The sequence below is a fragment of the Sorex fumeus genome, unplaced genomic scaffold (assembly GCF_029834395.1).
Source record: "Sorex fumeus unplaced genomic scaffold, SorFum_2.1 ptg000131l, whole genome shotgun sequence".
NCBI lineage: Eukaryota > Metazoa > Chordata > Mammalia > Eulipotyphla > Soricidae > Sorex > Sorex fumeus.
The window spans coordinates 23,684,192-23,708,565 of record NW_026606188.1 but is presented as its reverse complement, the minus strand read 5'-3'; the positions used below and the strand labels follow the sequence as shown (position 1 = coordinate 23,708,565).

Below are 24,374 nucleotides of genomic sequence, written 5' to 3'. Positions count from 1 at the left end.
ATTCTCTGCCTGACACAGACTCCTAAACACCACCAGGAGCAATCTTCAAGCACAGAGTCAGAGCAGTCCATGAGTACTGCAAATAAACCAAAACCAAAGCAAACAAAAGAAACAAAGGCAACAGGGGAAAATGAAATAAATACGCAGATGACTGTTTTCTCAAATAAGACAAGATAAAAGCTGAGCTAAATAGATTTACTCTAGAACTTTTCAGAATAATGAATTTCATAATCAAAATTTATCAGATGGTTACTCGAGCTAGCTACCATGCTGGTACAACATCATCTTATTTAGCCTTTTATACACATCATCTTATTTAGCCTTCAAAATCCTACTAATGGCTGTTATTAATATTTCCAGTTTACAGATGAGGAAAAAAGAGGCTGAGAAAAGTTAACTAACTTGCTAGAAATCAGACAACTTAAGTGATGATCAGCCTCGCTCTAAAACTTTGCTCTTAAACTGTAAATAACTAAAACTACCGGGTAAATTCAATGGACTGAGTGATTAATTTCTAATCTACGCAACATAGCCAATATTAAAGTACTGGAGGACTTAAAAAACCACTTGAGGGGCCTGAGAGATAGTTCAGCGGGTAGGGCGTTTATCTTGCATGTGGTTGACACAGGTTTGATACCAGGCATCCCATATGGTCCTCCAAGCACCACCAGGAGTGATTCCTGAGTGCAGAGCCAGGAGAAACACCTGAGCATTGCTGGGTGTGACCCAAAAAACAAAAAAATCACTTGAAAAATTAGGAGAGCTGGTGTAATACTGATCTGCAAGTTAGAGGCTGGAGCGATACCACAGCGGGTTGGGCGTTTGCCTTGCACGCAGCCAACATGGCCGACACAGGTTCGATTCCCAGCATTCCATATGGTCCCCTGAGCACCGCCAGGAGCAATTCCTGAGTGCATGAGCCAGGAGTAACCCCTGAGCATCGCCGGGTGTGACCCAAAAAGCAAAAAAAAAAAAAAAAAAAAAAAAAAAACCTGATCTGCAAGTTTATATGGCAACAATTTAGCTTTAGTGTTTTTTAGAAGAAGTGTGTACTGTCCAGATTATACAGAATTCAAAGTAAAAAGAAATTTAATTTTTACCATCTATTTCACTCTTTTTTTTTTTTATTTGAGGGGAGGTCCTGGGGGTCACAACTGGCAATGCTCAGGGATTACTCGCGGCTCTGCACTCAAGAATTACTCCTGTCAGCTGCATGCAAGGCAGACTCCATACACGTTGTACTATCATTCCAGCCTCCTATTTCATTCATTTCTTATTACCAACAGGGTCCTATAAATATCTGGTCTTCAACCCAATCTTCCACTCATCCCCTAAATATACAAGAAAAAAAATTTTTTTTTTTTCGCTTTTTGGGTCACACCTGGCGATGCACAGGGGTTCCTCCTGGCTCTGCACTCAGGAATTACTCCTGGCAGTGCTCAGGGGACCATATGGGATGCTGGGAACCAAACCCAGGTCGGCTGCGTGCAAGGCTGTGCTACACAAGGAAAAATCTTTAAAATCAAAAATGAATTTTCATGATCTCCAAAACAAAGATTGAGTGATTTCTTGTGTTGAACACACTTTGAGAATGCTGGACTGTACTTCTAATTACTGTAACCATAACAAGATTTGATTCAATCTGACCAAAGCATGAATGAAGGAAATGGAAACTACTTACAAATATTAGTCCTGATATCAAAGAAGATGTCCCTGTAAGTGCCACATAGAACTTGGGTGTCAATGAATTTAAAAATACTGTCACTGCCAAAAGAAAAAAGATCAAAGTTTTAAAAATGCAAACTTAAAGTACTTACATTACAAATAGATGTCTTTATGAACAAAAGTATGAAATTCATTAGAGTTGTCATTTTTAAAAAGCTATTTTAAATTCTTATTTATCATACCTTAAAAATTTAGCTAATCAATGGCCGAATAAATAGAAATACTCCTACATAAAAAAAAAATTCACACATACCGATTTGTTAAATAAGAAAAGGAAGGTAGATTTAGCTTGTTTTGAGAATTATAAACTTACAAACCATACTTGGACAAGAATTTTTGTAATCTATACGGAAATTCTAAACAAACATTCAGTTACAAAGGAAGTTTAAAACAATTCCCTAATTATTTTAGTAAGCAACAAATCATTGTTCTGAAGGGCAGGAAAGAGTTTATCTGAGGGGCTAGAGATAGCACAGTGCGTAGGGCACTTGCATTGCACAAGGCCACAAAGGTTTGATCCCTAGCACCCCATACAGTCCCCTGAGTACCACCATGATAATTCCTGAACACAGAGCCAGGTGTAACCCCTGAGCACAGGTAGTGTGGCACTCCATTCCACCAAAAGAGCTTATTTGATAAAAATCAGCTAGAGGAGCAAAAGAGGCCAAAATGAAATGACAAAGGAGTGGGGAAGTTAGTAAAGTAAGCAGGGAACTTGCTCTGAAAGTGACCCACCCCAGACATGACATTTTCCCCCCAACAATCTACTAGGAGTAATCCCTGAACAGAGTCAACAGTAAGCCCTAATCACAAAAAGTCCTAATCACCTGGTGTGGCCCAAAATCAAAGAGAAAGAAATGGCAAAAATCTAAGCTCTCAGATCAGAACAATAGTACAGTGGGTAGGGTACTTGCCTTACATTCAGCCAACCTTGGTTCAGTCCCTGGTACCCCGTATCACACCCTACCGCCAGTCCACCAGACGTGACCCCTGAGTTGATAGCTAGGAGAAAGCCCTGAGCACTGCTGGGTGTGGGTCCCCTCCCCACAAAAATCTTTGAGATCCCTGCACCTGACTTACTGAAATCCTGGGCCAGATTATTCACTTCAAATAACTGTCTCTAAATACTTTGCATTTTTTGAAAGAAATAAAGTCTACAAAAGTAAATAAACTACTCTCATCTAATAGCAGATCTAGGCAGAGGAAGTGGCTGGGTGGCAAAGTGAATGCCAACTTGCATGCATGAAACCTGATTCAATTACTAGCACTGCAAAATAAATGATGCATCTTTACCATGTAGAAAAATTAACGGTAAACTCAACATTTCACTGAGTAAACACTGGTAAGCTCTTTCTTAACCCTAGAGACAGCAAGGGAACTGAGAAATAGGAACGGAGTGTACCCTACCCCTGCACCACAGGGTGTGGTCCAAATACCATGTGTAGATCAAAACAAACACAGGGCCTGCAGAGATACAGCTGGTAGAGATCTTGCTTTGCAAACAGCCCACCTGGGATCTATCACTGGCATCCCATATGGTATCCTGAGCACCATCAGAAGAAAGTCTGAGAGCAGAACCAATAATAACCTCTAAGCATCATGGAGTGTGGCCCAGAAAGGAGATGGGATGGGGGTGGGGAGACCCACAAACAAACAAAAAAAACCACCAAAACAACTCTTTCAAGGAGTCTGGAAAGGGCAATACAGCTCATTTTGCTGTATTCTATCTTAATTGCCAAGGTAGTAGTTATGTTCTAAGAAGCCCAAAACATTCCAGAACACCATGCAGACTCTCATATTATTACATTTAAAAACAGCAACAACAACAACAACAAAAAACACAAAGTGAAATTTAAAAACAACAAAAAGCCTCTCCAATATATAAAACAAACAAAAAAAAGTTAAGAGAAGGGCCATTTGCCTCTTCTCTCTCTGGAGAGGGAGAAACCACGATATTCATTCCCGGTTGATCTCGCTCGAGGGCGCGGCTGGCAGCATCCAACTGAGGCACTGTGACGGCAGGAAGCAGCCGCTGACTGCCACCCGAAGGTGGAGGTTTGCAGGACCCACGGAGACCACCACTGCCTGGCATGTCCCTTCGCCCAGACTTCGCAGCTCTACCAATGCTGGACTAAATTAGAACAAAAGAACCCACGGCTGGTCTGTCCCTCTTTCTCTTCGGCCCCTCAAGATAACGGCCTGAGGACACACCACAGGCTCCTGAGCACTTTCTGGACGGGATTCAGTCCTCCTAGTAGGGTGGGACTGGCTCCGACCAGGCGCTCTCTGCGGGGGCCGCGGGGGGTTCCCCGGAAGAAACCTGCGCCCGGTGGTCGGGGGTGGCGGTTCCCGTTGAACCGCAGGAAGAACCGGAGTCTCCGGGGCTCCGCCACGGCGGGGGCGTGTTTGGGTTCGGCGTCGGCGAGCCGTCCAGCGCGCCCACACGCGGCGGCCCCCCAGCGTCGGGGTACCCGAGCTGGGACAGCCCGCTGCAGGGTGCCCGCCCCAGGTGCCCCCACGCCCTCCGGGGCGACTCGGACCGTCGGGCCCGGGGCCCGCCCGCCCGCCCGCCCCGCGCCGGGCCCCGGGAAGTCTGGGGCGCTCACCCGCTGCCAAATTCTCCCACAGCCTCAGCGGCACCCGCAGCGCGTACAGCAGCCCCAGCCCCGCCACGAGCCACAGCGAGAGCCCGGCGCCGGCCAGCCCGGCCCGCAGCCGCCCCGTCCAGCCGCGCGGGGGTCTCGCGCCCGGGACAGGCGCCTCAGCGGCCGAGCCAGCCGCCTCCCGCCCGCCCGCGCCGTCCGCCATGTTCCCGGGCGCGCGCGGGGCGGGTGGCGGGCAGGAAGCCCGCGGTCGGGAATCCTGGGATCGCGGCGGACCGACGGGGAGGAGGCGCCCCGGACTAGGGGCACCGCGGAGAGCGGCACTGGGCTGAGGAGCGGCCGGGGAGGGACTGTTTGGGCTTCCGTGCGAGGGAGCGTCGCTTTCCGCCCTCCCGGGGCCGAGCGGCTTCCGCCCCTAGGCCCCGACTGCCACGGAGGTCACGCGTGCGGGGACAGTGACCGAGTACGGACTGGTGGGGTGGAGAGCGGGCGCCGGGACCACCCCCGGCCGCCTCCCCGCGTCAGGCCGGGTAACTCGGGGAGCAATTAGACCTGAGAGCGGCCCGGCACAGCCGACTTCCGGGGCGCGGGCCGCAGCCGCCCCGTCGGCGTTTCCGGCCTCCGACGGCCCCCCCCCTCCCCCGCGCCGCTCCCCGCGCGGTTTCCTTCCCGGCCTGCTTCGCGCCGGGGCGGGCGGGCCAGAGCAGCCAAGATGGCCGACTTCGAGGATCGGGTGTCGGATGAGGAGAAGGTAAGGGGCGCGCCTCTCTCCCTCACCTCCCCCCGCCTTCGGGAAACGGGACCCGGCCCCGCAGCCGTGGAGCCCCCGCGGCGGGGGCGGCTCGGACCCGCGGGGACGCCTTCCCGGGGGGAGGGACTGCGCTCTGCCTCCCCGGAGCTCCCGTTCCCGTTCCGCGACCCTGCGCTTCCTCCGGCGCTGGAGGCGCAGCCCCGTGGCCTTTCTGCGGGAGGAGAGACGTCCCGGTGTTGACGGCGACACCGAGCTCAGCTCCCGCCGCCCCCGCGGTGAGAGGGCTGAGGTGGGGGGCGTCTCCAGCCGCGGGTCCCATTCCGCCCTCCACGGCCGGGGCGCCCCTCCCAGCCCCCCCATAGTTTTCAGGTCTGCTTGCTGCTGGGTTCGGGCGAGTCACTTCCTGGTCAGGGTGGCCTCCTCACTTCCCCTTTGCTCCTCCTTCCTCAGGAAGTGATTTCGCTGTCACCACTCCTGGGTGGGAACGGCCCCCATGCTCTCGGTTCCCCCACTCTGCTCGGGCCGTTAGCCCCCCCCGGAGAAAGTGGGGTCCCCCTCTTTTCTGTGTGTGTGTCCGTTAGCCGCCCCCCCCCGAGAAGGTGGGGTCCCCCCTCTTTTCTCTGTGTGGTGGGGAGGGGTGTTCATTCATCTTCGCAGAGCTCCTTCTTGGGAAACGGTTCTCTGGTTCCTGCTCACGCATCCTGAGTACCTGCCGGACTTTTCTTTCCAGACCCCTTAGGGTGCGGTGGGCACCTCTAACGGGAACGAAGCCCCGTTTGCCGTGTGATGCCCCACAGGGACGTCTCGTTCTGGCGGCATGTGCCCAGGCAGCGTTGGGGTACTTCTTTCCAAGGGGCTTCAGCACCGAGTGTGTTCTGTGGGAGTTGGATGGACAGTTCTGTTTGGTTTTTGTTAGGTTTTTTTTTTTTACACCCACAGCAATAGCTTTTTTTTTTTTAATTTGTGAGACTTTCTAGCGTCTGTATGAATTAGGAACTTGAAATTAGTGATTTCACTAGATCACCCTAGTGATCATTATCGTTTGTTTCCCACGGTGACTGTGACAGAGCGTGCCCTCTGTAAATGTCTCTAAGCTCTACCTTCTCCAAATAAGAGATTGAGCGGTAGGGGATAGGACAGCGGGTAGGTACTCAACTTGCACGCCACCCACCAGGGTTTGACCCTGGCATGGCATGTGGTTTCCCCAGCCTGCCAGGAGCGAGCCCTGACCACTGCCGAGTGTAGCCCCAAAAGCAATAAAAAATAATTGGGATGGCACTTACTGAGGGACACAAGAATTTAATGGGTATTACTTGTAGGTGGGGGAGCATGTCATTTGAAATGCCGAAGCGTATACTGAACGGGCCAGCCATCTAAGCTCATTTTGGCATCTGTTTTCTTACACGGAGATACATAAAAAGTGTGTAAGATTGGGGGAGAATGTGAGGCATGAGGCATCTTATTGTGAATTCTTATTCTTGTGTATAAATATCTATTTCAAGGTCCATCATGTTCAAGTAATTCTACAGGGTTTTGTTTTTGGTGATTGGACAAATGATAAACATTCCTGAGCGCCTGGGATATAGCTCAGTAAACTTCATGAGAATGGTTAGTATTTACAAGTTAGAGTTCTTTTACTTGTTTTTGGGGGCACAGCCTATCAGTGCTGTGTATCACGTGTGGTACCCCAATCAAAATGGGTACTTGCTCCTTGTACTCTTAAATCTCTTGCCCCTTAGAGCATCTTTTTAATGAAACTTGGCGAAACAATACATATCAAAGTAATATTAAGATGCCTTTTGATATTGACAATTTAATGACAGTAGTCTTGAAAATCCACAGATCTGCATTAATGTTATATCCCTCACATGATTGTTTTTCTTAGTGTTAGTAATGACAAGCATGAAAGTCATAATTAGCAGAGTAAATCTGTCCCCCAAATGTTGATGGTGGTTATATTCAGCACACAGTTCTTGTTATCCAGTGTTTTCATTAATGTAGATAACTAGGAATAGCCAGCTGATACAGGAAAAACCTCATAGCCATATGATTTGGCATTTTGTACTTCTAGGCCCAGAGAGAATGCAGGAGTTGAAGATCACATGTTGTCACTTCTTCCCCCACAAAAAAACAAAAAAAAATTTTTTTTTCTGAACTTGTGTTAGCTTCTTAGTACCAGGCAGAAATGAAACCCATCTGTGTGTCTCTGTTGTGATTTGTTAAGGCTTTATTTTAACCTAAGAGTTGAGAAATTTTTTTTTCCCATTAGTGCTTACTTATATAAATCTTAGCATTCATAAATGATAAAAGACCCTCCCACAGTTCAAAGCACTTTGCTCCAGTCTGTACTGTTTCTTGGAGAAACAGTATTTTTTTCCTCTGAACTAAGTGTTGATGGGGGGGAGGGGTGCACATGAGCTACACCTAGCTACACCTAACTGTGCTCAGGAATTAACTCTTGGCATTATTCAGGGGACCATATGTGGTGCGGCATCAAACTTGAGTCAGTTGTTTGCAAAGCAAATGCCATGCTCACATTCTCTCGCTCTTGTGCTCTCTCTTTCTCTCTCCTCCCTCCTCTCTTTCCTCTCCCTCTCCCCCCTCTCCCTCCTTGATGCCAGAATCCTTTTAAAACATTTTCTGAAAGCAGTGGGCCCAGAATTTGGAGGTGATGGTCTCTGGTTTTCTTGTAACTATTTCTATAAAAGCTAGACTAGCCATTCTCATATAACTTGTGGAGTTTTTATCACTTTTTAAAGAGGAAGTTGGTTGGGCTCCTACACTGTTACCTGAAATGGTCATGATGAGCTGCCTGAATAAAACAGGAAGTTGCAAGTGTAATAAGTTTCAGAAAGAAATGCTAAGTCTTAGCCTCAAGTTCAATTTCTGAGAAAGAGCTCTTATTTTCTAGTTATATAGAGACTTCAGTTACTTGGTTCCAAGTTCAGTACAACCAAAATGACAAGATACCATACCTAGAAAACTTGAAATAGGAGATGAACTACTTGTTTTGAGTTCTTTGAAGTATTTCCTTTATTTCATGATTCATCATTTTTAAAGCGCAGGGGAAAATGTAAGGCTAAAAAAAGAAGTTTACCTGCCGTATTTTTCCTTTTGCCCTAACTAGTAGAGATTTTATGTACAACTTCAAATATACCATATTTGACAAATGGTTCTGTATACTTTAAGCCCAATGATAAGCATCTTTAAGACACTGGTTGGAGGGAGCAGGGCCACACCCAGCTTCTCAGACCTTACTACTTACTCTGTGCTCAGGGACCACTTTGGTAGTACTCAAGGAACCATATGCAGTATCTGGGATAGAACCCAAGTTGGTTGCATATACAGCAAGCACCTTACCTTATCGCCTCTTTAGTCCAAGACACTTTTTGAGAAACAGATTTGCATGATTTAGGAAAGATGTGGCAATTATTTTCAATAGACACAGAAATTTGTGGCTCTTAAAGTTTACGAAAAATACTTTTAAATTCATTACTTTGTAAGTTACCTTCTGAATTTACTGGATGAACACTTACCATGAGAGGGTGAAGCAACCCCCCAAAGCTTATTTGCCATGTGTATTTTCTAACAAGGCAGTGTGAAGATTAATGTGAATATTGTCATTCTTTTATTTTCGTGTATGATTGTTCTGTTTTGTAATTTCTTAAAAAAAAAAAAAAAACCTGAACTGGAACGTAAAGTAGCAGATAAAAATGTAGATGTGCAATGTTTAGTAAAGTGTGTAGTAAATTCAGGCACTCTCCATTCTGTAGTCACCCAAATTGTTTTCTTTCCTCTAATGAAGCTATTTAAAAAGGGAAGAGTGGAAGCATTCAGAAGGCTAGTGCACATGCATTCTGAAGGCTCAGGTTCAATCATTGGCACCTTATGGCTCACTGGGCATTACAGAAACAGAATCCTCTTCATACCCCCAGCAACAAGCTAGAAGAATTCCTCTGAGCACCTCTAGGTATGACTCAAAAAAGGAATAGAATGTTGGTTTATTTTTACTTGTGATGGAACATATGGCTATTTATTAAGACTCTGTAAGCTAATTTGTTGGAAAATTCAGACTGTGGGTTTATCTAATTAAGAAACCATCCTTATTTTAGGACACCATTTTTTCCATGTGACCATGAATGAAAAAAGAATAAAATGCATCCACTTAATGAATTATAAATGAACTATTGTGATGAAAAGGAAAAGAACAAAATTGTGTGTCAAGAGATTTAATCTTTCTCTGCTATGCTTTTAGCCAGTATGGTTTTTAGGAAAAAAATCATTTAACCTCTGTAGTTTCAGTTTTCTTTTAAAGCAGAGAGGGAAATAAGTGGACTTAGATTAAACTTACCTAATAGAGGTTTTTGTATGTTTGTCTCTTTGGAGTCCTAGGCTTGAACCAGGGCCTTACACATGAAAGGGCTGAGTTCTGCTACTCAGCCATATTCCCAACCCAAAAAAGTTTAATGAACTGCTTCAAATACTAGTTTTGAAAATCATTATTTAAAAAATGAAAACTTGGGCAGAAGGGGAGCCCATAGAAGATAGTACAACATGTAAGGCTCTTGCCCTGCATGCAGCTGACCTAGGTTCAATCCCATGGCATCACACCTGGTCCCCTGACCATAGCCACAAGTGATCCCTGAACACAGTAGTAACCCCTGAGTACAGCCGGTGTGGCCCAAACACCCCAGTCCCCCCCAAAATAAAAACATTATAATGTTTCAGCAGTTTCTATCTTTATCTGCTTTTGCACATTTAATAACAAAACTGAATTCCTTAAGAACTGAAAACATATCTTTTAAACTAATGCTGGGTGGGGTACAGTGGGTTATACACTTGCCTTGCACGGACCCCCCCCCCCCCATATGATCCCGATTCCATCAAGAATGATCCCTGAATACAGAGCCAAGAGTAAACACCACCAGCCAAGTGGGCCCCTCTCCCCCAAAAAAAGCAAAACACTAGTGCCTACCATAGTACCAGGTACATAGTGTTGGCATAGCGTATTGGTTTGGAAAAAATAAACCTATAATTTCATTGATTCTCATTTTTCCCTAGCTTATTTCTTCATACCCTCAATTATCATAGGGAATCTTTAAGTATTTCTTATATTCAGGAATTCGTCCTCACCCCGGGCACCTCTTCGGACACTCATTGTAGTGGAGCATCTGCTCCATTACTGGTGCTCTGCTGTGCCTAGGGAATGCTAGGCAACATTCCACCACCACACCACCCCGGAGACAGTTTCTTAGTAGCACTTAACTGTAGCACTGACCTCCCATTGTTCATCGATATGCTCAAGCAGGCCCAGTCTCCATTGTAAGACTTGTTACTGTGTTTGGCATATCGAATACACCACAGGTAGCTTGCCAGGCTTTGCCATGCAGGCGAGATACTCTCGGTAGCTTGCTGGACTCTCTAAGAGGGGCAGAGGAATCGAACCCAGGTCGGCCGGGTCAGCCTTGTACAAGGCAAACACCCTACCTGCTGTGCTATAGCTCCAGCCCAGTTTCTTAGTAAGTCCCATTAAACAACAATGCTTTATGCATACCAAAATGACTGTATTTACATATTCCTTGAGCCTTATAAAACCACAATATAAGTGTTTTCTTCATTTGCTATAGGTTTTCTCCTTGAGAGTTCAGAAAAACAGAGGATTAGGTATCATTTGCTCTTTTTTTTATTTTATTTTTTTTCCATTTGCTCTTTTTCTCTTCAGTGCATACACTTTTTCTTGGGTGGGGGTCAGGTGGGCCACACTCAGGAATTATGGAGGACAGGGCTGTGGGGGCAGGCATCATATACAGTTCCAAGGATGGAACTGCATATAAGGGAAGAGCCTTAACCCCATACTATCTCTGTGGCCCTACAGTGCACAAACTTATTACTTCCCTCCCCGGGGGGGGGGGGGGGGGAGCCTTATAAATCAGCTTCTGAAAAGAAAATCTATGGATAGAGGAAATTAGTTGTGATTCTTAGGACAATTTGACTACTTGAGGACTTCTAATAAGGTGATTAATTATAACATGCACTTACTATTTTTTTTATCAGACTCTCCTGCCAGCCTATTTCTTTTCATACCACATTTCTCTTTTAGTCTCTTAGGGGCTGAAAGTATCATCTTACTCATCTTTACCCTCTCTTTTTATATTCCCTTAGTACTTGGCTGGAGCCATAGCAAAGCGGTAGGGCGTTTGCCTTGCAAGCTGCCGGCCCTGCCAAGCTGGGTTCGATTCCTCCGCCCCTCTCGGAGAGTCTGGCTAGCTACTGAGAGTATTTCGCCCGTATTTCGCTCACACAGCAAAGCCTGGCAAGCTCCCCGTGACGTATTCGATATGCCAAACACAGCAACAGCAGGTTTCACAATGGAGACGTTACTGGGCCCGCTCGAGCAAATCAATGAACAGCGGGAGGACAGTGCTTTACAGTGCTTTAATGTAAATCCTGTCATGAGATTCTGTTCCTCCATTCTACTAACAAGGATTTTTTAAATAATCATTTTTATTTTTCCATGCATTCTCCACTTGCCCCCATCCCATGCCTTCCTTTTCGTTATTTGAATGTCTGTGGGTCACACACTTGGTGGTGGCACTGGGGTCTCACCGCAGTGCTGGGGATTTATACTCAGATGTGGGACATGATGCTGGAGCTCAAATGCATCAGATCATTCACTCTGCTACTTAGCAGTATCCTTACCTCCTCCATTATTTTGTTTCTGAGGGGAAGGGGTGTTGGGTCACACCCAGCTGTGCTCTGGAGTTGTTTCTATGCTTAGGAGGGACCCCTGATGCTTCTGAGGGACCATATGTGGTGCCAGGGATCAACCACATGCAAGGCAAGTTCCTTAATTCTCCAGCACTTCATTGGTTTTGTTTGTTTGTTTGTTTGTTTGTTTTTAATGGTACTTTTTTCCAATACTCTGTGAACCTAGTCTCATGCATATACATGAGAAACATCTCTAGTTCTCTTTAACTTTTTTTAAAAAATTATGTAGGGAAGGGGCTGGAGTGATAACACAGCAGGTAGGACGTTTGCCTTGCACGCGGCCAGTCTGGGTTTGATTCCCAGCATCCCACATGGTCCCCTGGGCACCACCAGGAGTAATTCCTGTGTGCAAAGCCAGGAGTAACCCCTGTGCATTGCCAGATGTGGCTCAGAAAGCAGGGGAAAAAAGGGAAAAAATATGTAGGGGAGATAGGGAAGTAATCCAGTGGGGAAGGTAAAGCCCCGTTCAGTTCCTGGCACTATATATGTTCATACCCCATTTATCCATCCACCCCTCCCACCCACACCTACCCCCTACCTGCCATGAGTGATCCCTGTGTGAAAGGCCAAGAGTAAGTCCTGACACAGAAATGAAAACAAAGTATTTTAAGACAGGGAGCTAGTTCAGAGAGCTGATCTTCATGCTAAGCATTCTGGAAGCCTGGCTTTAATCTCTGGCACCTCATTGTTCCCTGAGCATATGTATTTTAGATATATGTATATAATAATTGCATACTTTTTAAATGGTAGAAAAGACCACAAATAAGTTATTTCCTATCACTACTTTCCAGCCAGTTTCCTTAAAACCACAGGTTTCTTTATGTGTTTTTTGCTTTCTATAAACAAGTCTATAAACAAGTAACACTTTCAGTTTAATGATGTCTAGTGCTGTTGAGATACTACAGAAGATAAGTGCTTTCCTTGTATGTGACCAACCCTGATTTGATCCCTGGCAACACATCCCTAGCACTGCTAGGGTCACTCCCTTGAGCATAAATGTGGCTCAAGCCCTCCCACCCCCCACATTTTATCTAATCTGCCTACATTCCTTTTGCCTTTATCTTCATTCAGTACTTAACAGTTTGTTTTGGGAGTCACACTTGGTGGTGCTCACCTATCACTCCTGGTCCTACTGGGGATCAAACCTGGAGCTGTTGCATTCAGAAAATCTGCTTAAGCCCTTTGAGCTATCTTCCCAGACATTGATAGCTTCGCCTAAGTTTGGATTGCTTATTATTATTTTCATTATTATTTTCTAATAGGTGCCATAAGTACTCTCCTGAGGACTGGCGTATAGTACCACAGGTAGGGCAGCAGCCCACCTGGGTTCTAGCCTAACACCGTGCATGTGATCCCCAAGCCCTACCAGGAATTATCCCTGAGCACAGAGCCCAGATAAGAAAAGCAAGTTACTTGGAAGTATCACCATCTTTTTTTTTTTTTTTAATTTTTATTAGTGAAACACCATGAGGTACAGTTGTAGATTTACAAATTTTTGTGCTTGGGTTTCGATTATACAATGATCAAGTACCCATCCCTCCACCAGTGCCCATTTTCCACCACCATGGATCTCAGTATCCTTCCCACACCTATCCCCCCATCACACCCTGCCTCTGTGGCAGGGCATTCACTTTTGTTCTCTCTCTCCTTTTGAGTGTTGTGGTCTGCAAAAGAGGCATTGAGTGGTAATCATGTTCAGTCCATAGTCTACTTTCAACATGTATCTCCCCTCCTGGGAGGATCCTCTAAACACCCTTTATTTGGTGCTTCCTTCTCTGTCTGAGCTGCCCTTTCCCCTAGAGTGCCTGGCTGGCCTCTAAGCCATGGAGTAATTCTCCTGGTACTGATCTTGGCTATTCGTGGGTATTAATCTCCTATTTTGTTACTTTATGTCCCCCAGATGAATGCAATCTTTTTATGTCTATCCCTCTCTTTCTTACTTATTTCGCTTAGCATGATACTTTCCATGTGGTACCACTTGTATGTAAAATTCATGACTTCATCTTTTTTAAGAGCTACATAGTACTCCATTGTATAGATGTACCAAAGTTTCTTTAACCAGTCATCTGTTCTTAGGCACTCAGGTTTTTTCCAGATTCTGGCTATAGTAAAGAGTGCTGCAATGAACAAACAAGTGGAGATGTCACTTTGACTATACATTTTTGCCTCTCTGGGATATATTCTCAGGAGTGGTATTGCTGGGTCGAATGGGAGCTCAATTTCTAATTTCTTGAGAATGGTCCATACTGTTTTCCAAAAGGGCTGAACCAGTTGGCATTCCTACCAACAGGTATCACCATCTTTTTAAAATTATGTTGATCCTAATTTAAAATGTAACTTTATGCTATGATATATTCTAGCATTTTTTCCCCATTTATTTTATGTTTGCTTTTTGAATCACACCCAGCGATGCTCAGGGGTAACTCCGGCTCTACACTCAGGAATTACTCCTGGTGGTGCTCGGGGGACCATATGGGATGCCGGGGGTTGAACCCAGGTTACCCGCATGCAAGGCAAATGCCCTACCTGCTGTGCTATCGCTCCAGCCCATATTCTGGCATTTTAATAGTGGATACATGTCATTACTTTATCCATATATATAAAATGTATAATACCAAATGTAAACTCTTAATGTAGACTATGTACTTTAGGTATCAGTTTAAGTTCATAGTTTATAGTAAATATTATGTGTTGGCTAGAATGTTAATAAAGTGGAAAATGCATGTGGGCAGGAGTGGGATAGAGGGAACTCATTATAGTTTGTGCCTCTTCAAGAAGGAAAACAAAAAATTTGTGCCTGTCTATATTGCCTGTCTAAATTCTTCTCATCACTTAAGGTTAGCTGTTTTTTTCTGATTTGTATTCTCAAGTACTGTAGTGGGGCAGAAAATGTCTTTTTTTTTTTTTTGCGGGGAGGGGGGCAGGTTGGGCCACACCTGGTGGTGCTCAGGGCTTATTCCTGACTTTGTGCTCAGGAATCATTTCTGGGGAGCACAGGGAAACCGTATGGGATCCTGGGTTGAAACTGTGTCAGCTGTGTGCAAAGGCAAATTCCCTACCCACTGTACTATTACTCTGGAAAGAAGTCTACCTTACCTTCAGGTTTGCTATGAACCTAAAAATGTTCTTTATTTCTCTTTCTTGGAAATACGAGAGCAGGAGCATAGGAAGAGACTGATTGATATTTAACTATTAAAAAGAAACAAATTTAGGGAAAAACTGTCTTTCATAGGTACTTAAAGATTTTAGTAGAGTCCATGAATAAGCATATTGAAATATTTAAATATATGGTATAAATTTTATTTAAAACTTGAATTCTTTAAAATTTATTGGAGCTACGTACCTTTTACTGCAGATACCATCTGATGAATGCTGTGTACAGCGAAACTTACATTATGGAATAGGCCTCCAATAGCGGTTACAGTTTTGTTAAGCAGCAGTTAAGTTTTATTCCTTTCTTGAATCGGTTTGGTTTAGGGGCTACAGGGGTTTACTCCTGTCTCTGCACTCAAGAATAACTCCTGGCAGTGTACAATGGACATATGGGATACCGGGGAGTGAACCCAGGTCAGCCACATACAAGGCAGACATCCTACCTACTAGACAGGAGTGTGTGACTTGTATAGGGACGCCCAACTTTGGTTCCCAGTAACATGTACGGCTCCCTGAGCAACAGTATAGCCCTGGTGACCCCCAGCACAGCCAGGCCAGGTATTGCTGGGAGTGACTCCCAATTTCCCTTGGGAGACTAAAATAAAACCCGGTCCAGAGTGATAGTACAGCGGGTGGGGAATTTGCCTTGCATGCTGCAGACCTGGCAACCCATATGGCCTCCCCAGCCCCCAGGAGTGATCTCTCAATTCAGAGCCAGGAATAAGCCCTGAGCACTGGCAGGTGTGCCCCAAAACAAAACCAATAACAAAATAAAACCACCATATTAGTGACTCTGTATTCCTTCTCTGGGGTGTACCTGCCCTCTCCTTTTTTCCCAAACCCTATTCTTGAATCACTGTTGCCTCAGGTATCATCTCTCTTTTCTGTTACAGGAAAAATAGTTTGGGTGGTCAGCAATGATAGTGTGGTATACAAAGTATTTGCTTTGCTTGCAACTGACCTGGTTTACTTTTAGAATTATCACTTTATTTATCGTTTCCAACTTTGTGTTGATTGCAGCTTAATTAAGAGATTCTGTTAAGGGCAAAACCAAATCCATGTGACACCTTTCAGGATATAATTTTCCTGAATTTTACCACTGGATATGATTGCATATTGTAATTGCCTAGTTGCTGCTCCTTAATTAATATATGACCTAGTACAAGACATTTTTACTATCAATTTGTACCATATTGGGGATAATATAATTGTCTCTTCCTTGCCTACTTTTTTTTTTATTGAATCACCGTGAGATACAGTAACAAACTTTTATATTTGAGTTTCAGTTATACAACGATCAAGCACCCATCCCTACATCATCCACCACCAATGTCCCCAGTATTCCCCTAACCCCACCCCTCCCCCTGCTTCTGTAGTAGATAATTTCCCCCTTACTCTCGCTCTACTTCTGGGCATTTTGGCTTGCAATACAGAGACTGAGAGGCTATCACCTTTGGTCCTTTATCTACTTTCAGCACACATCTTCAATCCTGAGCGATCCCCTCCAACCATCATTGACTTAGTGACCCCTTCTCTATTCCAGCTGCCTTCTTCCCCAGCTCATGAGGCAGACTACCAGCCATGGAGCAATATTCCTGGCCCTGTCGCTACTGTCTTTGGGTGTCAGTCTCATTTTATATTCCACAAATGAGTACAGTCATTCTGTGTCTGTCCCTCTCTTTCTGACTCACTTCACATAGCATGATACTCTCAATGACCATCTACTTATAAGCAAATTTCATGACTTCATCTTTCCTAATAGCTGCATAATATTCCATTGTATAGATATACCAAAGTTTCTTTATCCAGTCCTCTGTTCTCAGGCACTCGGGTTGTTTCCAGATTCTGGCTATTGTGAACAGTTCTGCAATGAACATACAGGTACAGATGTCATTTTTACTGTGCTTTTTTGCACTCCTGGGATATATTCCCAGAAATGGTATTGCTGGCTCATATGGAAGTTCAATTTCTAGTTTCTTAAGGAATGCCCATATTGTTTTCCCAAAAGGCTGGACCAGTCAGCATTCCCACCAATGATGAATAAGAGTCCCTTTCTCCCCACATCTGTGCCAGCACTGGTTGTTCTTGTTCTTTTTGATATGTGTCAGTCTCTGTGGTGTGAGATGATATCTCATTGTTGTTTTGATTTTCCTTGCCTATTTTCAACAAGCTGTTTTAAGATCAGAAGAGAAGCAAGTTATAAAAGAGTTTTGTAAACAATAAAATAGTGTTCATTCATTTACATTCCTAGCAGGTGCCAAGTCTCAGACCTAAGTATTAAGCAGTAAACCAACATAACCAGTTCCTAGGTTCTGTGCTCAGGTTGGCAAATCTTGTCTACTTCTTGTTTTTTCCAGCCTACAAGCTAATGTTTTTTTAATGGTTGGAGATAAATCAGAAGGATATTTCATAAATTTGAAATTTACATGAAATACAAATACTAGCTTCTAAAGAAATGTGAAATTAACTAAGTGGGGGTAGTCCTTTAAAGCTGGTGGTGCATGGGGACACCAGTGCTTCATCTAGCAGTGCTTACCAGGATTGAATATAGGGCCTCATATATTTCATTGTTGTTGGTTTTTGGTTTTGGTTTTTCTTGCAGGCCCAGGGGACGCATCCCTGGCTATGCTCAAGTGTCTTTCCTGGCCCTCTGTGATCAGAAGTGATCCCTGGTGTTCAGGGAAACATAACTGAGGCCAGGAATTTGAACTTGTGATGAGTGCATGCAATCATGTAGTAACCTCCTGTACTATCTCTCCAGGTCAGAGCCTCTCAGATGTTATACTTGTGGCTCTGCCACTTGAACAGTATCCCTGTCCATGGTTTTTAAATTTGTATGTCATTGAATAGCCTTTATCTTTTTGTCTCTTCCATGTAAAAACTAATATGTGGGCCATAGCAGTAGTATGGCAGGCACTTGCCTTGTAGGCTGCCAATCCAGGTTCCATATCCAGCACCCTATAAACTCCTTCAGGCCTCATACAGTAAGCCCTGAGCAAGCACCTCCGGATGTCACCCCCCCCCCCAAAAAAAAAAGAATATATTTTGGATGGGAATGTTGATATGTACCTTTTTTATGAAGAAAGAAAATGGGGGAAAGGGAGGGTGGGCAGAGCAATAGTACAGCAGTTATGGCATTTGCTGATATGAGTTCAGTCTTTGGCACCCCATATGATCCCTCAAGCCCATCAGGATCAGTGATCCCTGAGCATAGAGCCAGGAGTATTGAGTATTGCAAGATGTGACACGAAAAAACAATTTTAGGGTACAGCGAGGTAGCTTAGCAAGTTGTAGTGTGTGCAGGAGGCCTGGGTTCAGTCCCTGATGCTGCATGAACCCCTAAGAACAACCTCCAAACACTGGACCAGAGTAGCCCTCTCCCTGCCCTTCATACTCCAGATATGACCAGCCCAGTAACCAAAAATAAATAATTTTTAGGGCCAGGGATGTGACTCAGTAGTATAATTAAGCCTCACAGTTGAGTCTTTGGGATCAGTCCTTGGCACCGTTAAAAAATACTAATAATGGGCTGGAGTGATAGTGGGTAGGGCATTTGCCTTGCACGTAGCCGACCCAGGTTTGATTTCTAGCATCCCATATCGTCCCCTGAGCACCACCAAGAGTTCCTGAGTGCAGAGCCAGGAGTAACCCCTGTGCATCTCCGGGTGTGACCCAAAAAGCCAAAAATAATAATAATGATAATGAAATGTACATGTTTATGCTGTTTCCCTTATCACTTTTTTCCTTACCACTGTTGTAGTAACTAGGATTGCACATGCTTCTGGTTGTTACTGCTCACACAGTTGTTAGGAGCTGCACGCTTTTGTTGCCGTGCTCTTACACACTCTGGTTGTAGTGCTTACTGGGGGTCACTGTAGAGCTCGTGTACATGCTCACCAAAAGGAACTCTTTGGGCCACAGTGCTCAAGTATCTTTAAAGTTTTGATGCTTGTGGGAGGTCGCACGCTTCAGTTCTAGTGCTCCTATATCTGACTGTACACTGGAGATTGCTCCCACTATTGCTGTGTCATGGGTCCCAGATAGCTGAGAGGTTCTGAGATCACGTTTGGTGTATGTGAACGGCACTGGGCATTGAATATATCACCTCACGCCTACAAAGGGCAGACTTTAGCCACTGAACTCTGGGCCACTGATCCTCTTGGGTGCCAGAATATATGTTTGTGATTTTATTTGTTGGTTGGGCAGGGAGGGACCAGGTGGTACTCTGGAGGTCCGGGGACCCCATTGGTGATAATCAATTGACTTGGCAGCTCAGTGCAGAGCCTGAGCATGAAGTATTACTCAGGCCCTACAAAGTGTGGTTAGCCCTGGTATTAGGCCTCCAGGGCACTGGCAGTGGGCAGTTCTAGGGGTTAAACCCGGGTTAGGCACTTTACTGTCTTTCAGTACTATCTGTCAGCCCCCATAGGAATATAGTTTTAACTACATATTTGCTTCACCAGGGCGAGTTTAACTTTGTAAGTATCATGGAAAATCACTTGACCGACTTACTACCAACATAGACTAAAATTACAGGTTTGCTATTCAGAGTAGTTTACTAACTTTTAAATAAGAGATGGCAGCAACAAATGATGGTACAGATATATATTAAGTGTGCATGCCAAAATATATATGCTTAGCTTGAAATCTATATTGGAACTATTATTTCTAGGAGTTGGGTTATAACGAAGAAACCCATGACCAAAATAAGATTTGTAGTATTACCAGGATCACAAGTTTAACTAGTTAATAAATCAGCAGAATCAATAATTACAATTCATATTCATCATTGTATGTTGCTACATCAATCAGTGCACCTAAAAGAGTTCAGTAGTGATTGCCTGTATGGTAACTTTGGTTCAGTTTAGCCCGGCAAGCTACCGAGAGTATTCGATATGCCAGACACAGTAACAACAAAGTCTCCAATGGAGACGTTACTGGGCCCGCTCGAGTAAATCGACGATCAACGGGAGGGCCTTTACCTTTACCTATTGTTACAGAGGCCATATTTCTCTCGGTCTCATGCACATGAGGGAGTTCTATCTTTGTGTTTAATTCACTTGATCACTTGACATCCCGTTACTCATCAGTTCGCTCAAGCGGGCGCCAGTAATGTCTCCATTCGTCCCTGTTGCATGCTAGTGTAGCCCAATAGCATCTGCTCGCTCCAGAATGTGTTTAATTACATCAAGTAAAGTAAGTAAGTAAAGGCCCTCCCGTTGATCATCGATTTGCTCGAGCGGGCCCAGTAACGTCTCCATTGGAGACTTTGTTGTTACTGTGTCTGGCATATCGAATACTCTCGGTAGCTTGCTGGGCTCTAATATTGGGGAATTTTTAACATACTTTTTTCTCTCGTAGCATATTAGGGTTATACTAGGAGACCAATTTTAGGACTATCTTAACCTTCCTAGTATCATACTAGATAGACCTTGTCAGAAAGTGCTCCAAATTATTTTCTTTCCTTTTTTTTCTGGGAGTGGGGGGTCACACCTGGCAATGCGCAAAGGTTCCTGGCTCTGCATTCAGAAATTACTCCTGGTGGTGCTCAGTGAACCATATGAGATGCTGGAGATAGAACCCAGGTTGGCCATATGCAAGGCAAATGCCCTACCTGCTGTACTATTGCTTGAGTCCCCAAATTATTTTTCTTTTAATTAAGTTTGTTTGTCTTTTTTTTTAAGTTTGTACATTTTTGTATTTCACATTTTACTGATGAGAGATGACGTTAATTCTGATTAAAGCCTGAGTGGCTTTATCTCATCTCTTATGCCATGCTTTTTTGTTTATTTAAGTGGTTTGGGCACCACATCTGGCATGGTGTCAGTGGTAGGTCCTGGCAGTGCTCTGGGGTCCATGGTATACCTGCAACATGCAAACAAAGCATGTGCACTAACCTGAGCTATCTCCCTCATCTATACTGTGATTTTCAGAGTGAAGAAGTTGGCATGAAGTGAAAGGTCATGGGACCACAGCACATGCTTTTCATGCAGGAGCCCAGGGTTCTATCCCTGGTACCATGTGGTCGTCTGAACACCACCCCGAAGTTCACCAAGATCCAGGCCAGAATGGCTTTTCAGCACCACTGGGTGTGGCCCCTCAAAAATAAATTTAAAAATATGAAAATTTGATTTTATTAGGGGGAAGTGGAGTCAAGAAAAAAATACTTAAAAGATAAAAGTGCTGGGCCCAGACAGATAGTAAAGCAGGTAAAGCACTCTTCACATAGCCAACCAAGATTCAATTCCTTACACCACATATGGTCCCCTAAGGCCCGAATGAGCTCTGATCCCTGATCACAGCCAGGTGTGGCCCAGAAACAAAAAAAAGTGTCATCTTATCCTGTATTGATAATGTCAGCTTTAAAGTGTTTTATGAAAAGAAAATCTAAAAAGACTCCTAAATGGTAAAGGGATTTCCTGTATGTTTTAAATTTGGGGGAAAGGGGTTGGTCCATGCCCTATGGTCCTGGGGTTTGGGAGAGCCAGGGATTGATGTACCAGGGTTGACTGCATGTAAAGCAAGTGTCTTAACCCCTGGGCACTCTCTCTAGCCTACAAGGAAGAATTTAAATAGGAAGTTTTATTTCAAAGAATGTGACGAAAATTTTTAAACTTGTCAGTTTCTTCATGTTACTCTTTTATATTCTCTTACTGTATTTATTTTTCCTTTAGGTACGTATAGCTGCAAAATTCATTACTCATGCACCCCCAGGAGAATTTAACGAAGTGTTCAATGGTGAGTAAAGATCAGTATTTAATTATTTCAAGCCCTCCTTACATATAAGCACTGAAGGAGTATTTACTGTTTCTTTCAATCCTTATTAAAGTTAAAATTATATTAGAGTTGTAGCCAGGCAAGTCAAGATTTCAGGACATTAAAATCTGGAGCCAGAGCAGGTGGGGCATTTGCCTTGCACAAGGCTAACCCAGGTTCAATCTCTGATATCCCATGTGGTCCCCCAAGCACTGCCAGGAGTAATTCCTGAGTGCAGAGCCAGAAATAATCCCTGGGCATCGCTTGGTGTGACCTATAAAGCTAAATAAGGAGGCTGGAGCAATAGAACAGTGGGTAGGGCGCTTGCCTTGCACTGGCCCACCCAGGTTCAATCCCTGGCATCCCATTTGATCCCCCAAGCACCCGCCAGGACCAAGTGGGATGGATGATTCCTTAGTGCAGAGGCAGAAGTAACCCTTGAGAATCACTGGGTGTGTGACCCAAAAGCAAAAAAAAAAAAAACAAGCTAAGTAAATAAAATAACAAACTTTACCTAGCTCTTAAGTGTTAGAGAAGAATTCAAGCCTACATTTGAGTCAGAAGTATGCATTTAACCTGTAAATTTTACCTGTCTGTGAGAAAAGAAAGATAATGGTATAATAATAATATATGCAGAAACATTGTTGAGGGTTTTTGTTTGCTTGTTTATTTTTTACTTACAGGCCATACCTAGCTCAGGGCTTACTCCTGGAGGTGCTCAGGGGCAAGGGAGATTGAACCCTGGGTAGACCACATGCAAGGCAAGCACTCTGCTGACTATACTCTCTTTGGTCTCAGGAACAATATTCTTTTCAGTGTTACAACTTTCACAATTATAGCCTAAATTTCTTTAAACCCAGCAACCTACCAGTATCTCACCCGCACGGCAAAGCCTGGCAAGCTCCCCATGACGTATTCGATATGCCAAAAACAGTAACAACAAGTCTCGTAATGGAGACGTTACTGGGCCCGCTCAAGCAAATCAGTGAACAACAGAAGGGCAGTGCAGTGCAGGGCAGTGTCTACTTGTGAGATGTCATAATATATTGATGCATGTATGTTTATAATATATATGATGTGGTGTATGACATACCACTGTCTAGAACCATTGTTACTAAACTGACCTCATCTGGCAAACTTGTTAAATACGAAGATTCTAGTATTAATCATCCTCTCAACATACTTATTCACTAAGTCTTAAGTTGTGCTTATGAGTACCAGCTCCTCTGAGTGATTCTGAGTCACAGATAGTTTGGAAACCACATAACATGCCAATACTTTCAGTAAGCCACTACCTCCTTTCATACTGTACACTGTCTTAACGCAGTCTTCAAGATTAAAAATGTAATAAAGCAATTCATTCACATCAATCACTTTGTCAATTTATAGCTTTATTTTAAAATTTAAGTAAAATTATAATCCTGGTGTATCTTGATTCAGTTGAGCAAATATTTTAAAATTTCAGTTTTACATTAGGTTTTCCCTGTGGAGAGGAACTATGGGATTCTCATCTCTACCAGGCCTAGAACCCCCACACATAGGGGCTGGAGAGATAGTATAGCGGCTAGGGCGTTTACCTTATACACAGCTTTCTGAGGTTCAATCCCCAGCACCCCACATGGTCCCCTGTTGGAGTTCTCCCTGGTGTAGACCCTTGACTAGGGGTCTCAGGGCCCACAGAAAAGTCCCAAGTCCCAAGTTCTCTGGGAACAGGTCTTTTGCTGGGGAAATCTGTCGTAGTCAGAGAGTAACAGATTAAGAGGCATTGTTATTGCCTATTGGACAGACATCTCTGGGTGTGAGCCATACTTTAACCGTGCCTCTGCCTTAGAACTTCATGGACAGTGCTCCAGCAGCTTCCTAGCCATAACAACCTCCTTCTAACCTCTGCTATCTGCTCACTAGTGCATGTAGGCACATTTCTTCAGCCTCTACTTAACCCTTCCGTCTCCTTATAAGCTTTGTCATGTGACTATGAGTTTACAATCCAAGTGGGTGACTTCCTGATCTTGCTGCACACACAATTCTTTGAGCATCTGTTGCCCTAGGTTCAAGGAATCATCTTCACAGTCCTGGAGTCTCCATGGCCACTGGATAGCTGTAGTCCCAAAGACTGATCCCTGAGCACGAGGCAGGAGTGTAAGCCCTGACCACAGCCAGATGTACCCAACAAAACAAAAAACAGAGTTCCACACACTCAAAATAATGAATTATCTTCACTGGTAAAATTAGTAATGCAGGGGCCAGAGAGACAGTGCAGCAAGTCAGGCCTTGCCTTGCATACAGCCAACCCAACTTCAACCCCAGAAACCTGTATGATTCCCAAACACTGCCGGGTATGCCCCCCCCCCAAAAAAAAATCAGTGATGCAGAGAAAAAGTGACTAGAATACACAAGCATTTGCTGTAGCGAGTAAATAATACAACTAGCCAGATAAGACAGACTTTCTCCTATGAAATTGATTCATAGCAGTTGAGCATTTGAGAAATTTTAGGAACTAGAGAAAGCTAAGTGAGCTGAGCTTTGGAGCAGTGAGCTCAGTGAGCTCTCTCCAGTCCCTAAAATATTCCTTAGGTATAAAAATAACTTCAGGTGGCTGGAGAGATAGCACAGCGGTT

The 24,374-nt window shown here is 44.3% G+C and overlaps 2 protein-coding genes across 2 annotated transcripts in view; one reads left to right on the top strand and one right to left on the bottom strand.

Moving 5' to 3' along the window:
- ST7L (suppression of tumorigenicity 7 like) overlaps positions 1–4,630 on the bottom strand; it is a 95,813-nt gene extending 91,183 nt beyond the window's left edge. Inside the window, exons 1-2 of the mRNA XM_056138971.1 lie at positions 4,332–4,630; positions 1,682–1,764 (exon numbers count right to left, since the gene is read on the bottom strand). Coding sequence (XP_055994946.1) covers positions 1,682–1,764; positions 4,332–4,533 — 285 coding nt within the window. The 5' untranslated portion in view covers positions 4,534–4,630. The remainder of the gene's footprint in view (positions 1–1,681; positions 1,765–4,331) is intronic.
- Positions 4,631–4,954: 324 nt separating this feature from the next.
- The window catches only part of CAPZA1 (capping actin protein of muscle Z-line subunit alpha 1), a 43,845-nt gene continuing 24,425 nt past the window's right edge, over positions 4,955–24,374 (top strand). The window contains exons 1-2 of the mRNA XM_056138975.1: positions 4,955–5,079; positions 21,675–21,738. Of these exons, the coding sequence (XP_055994950.1) occupies positions 5,041–5,079; positions 21,675–21,738 (103 nt within the window). The 5' untranslated portion in view covers positions 4,955–5,040. The remainder of the gene's footprint in view (positions 5,080–21,674; positions 21,739–24,374) is intronic.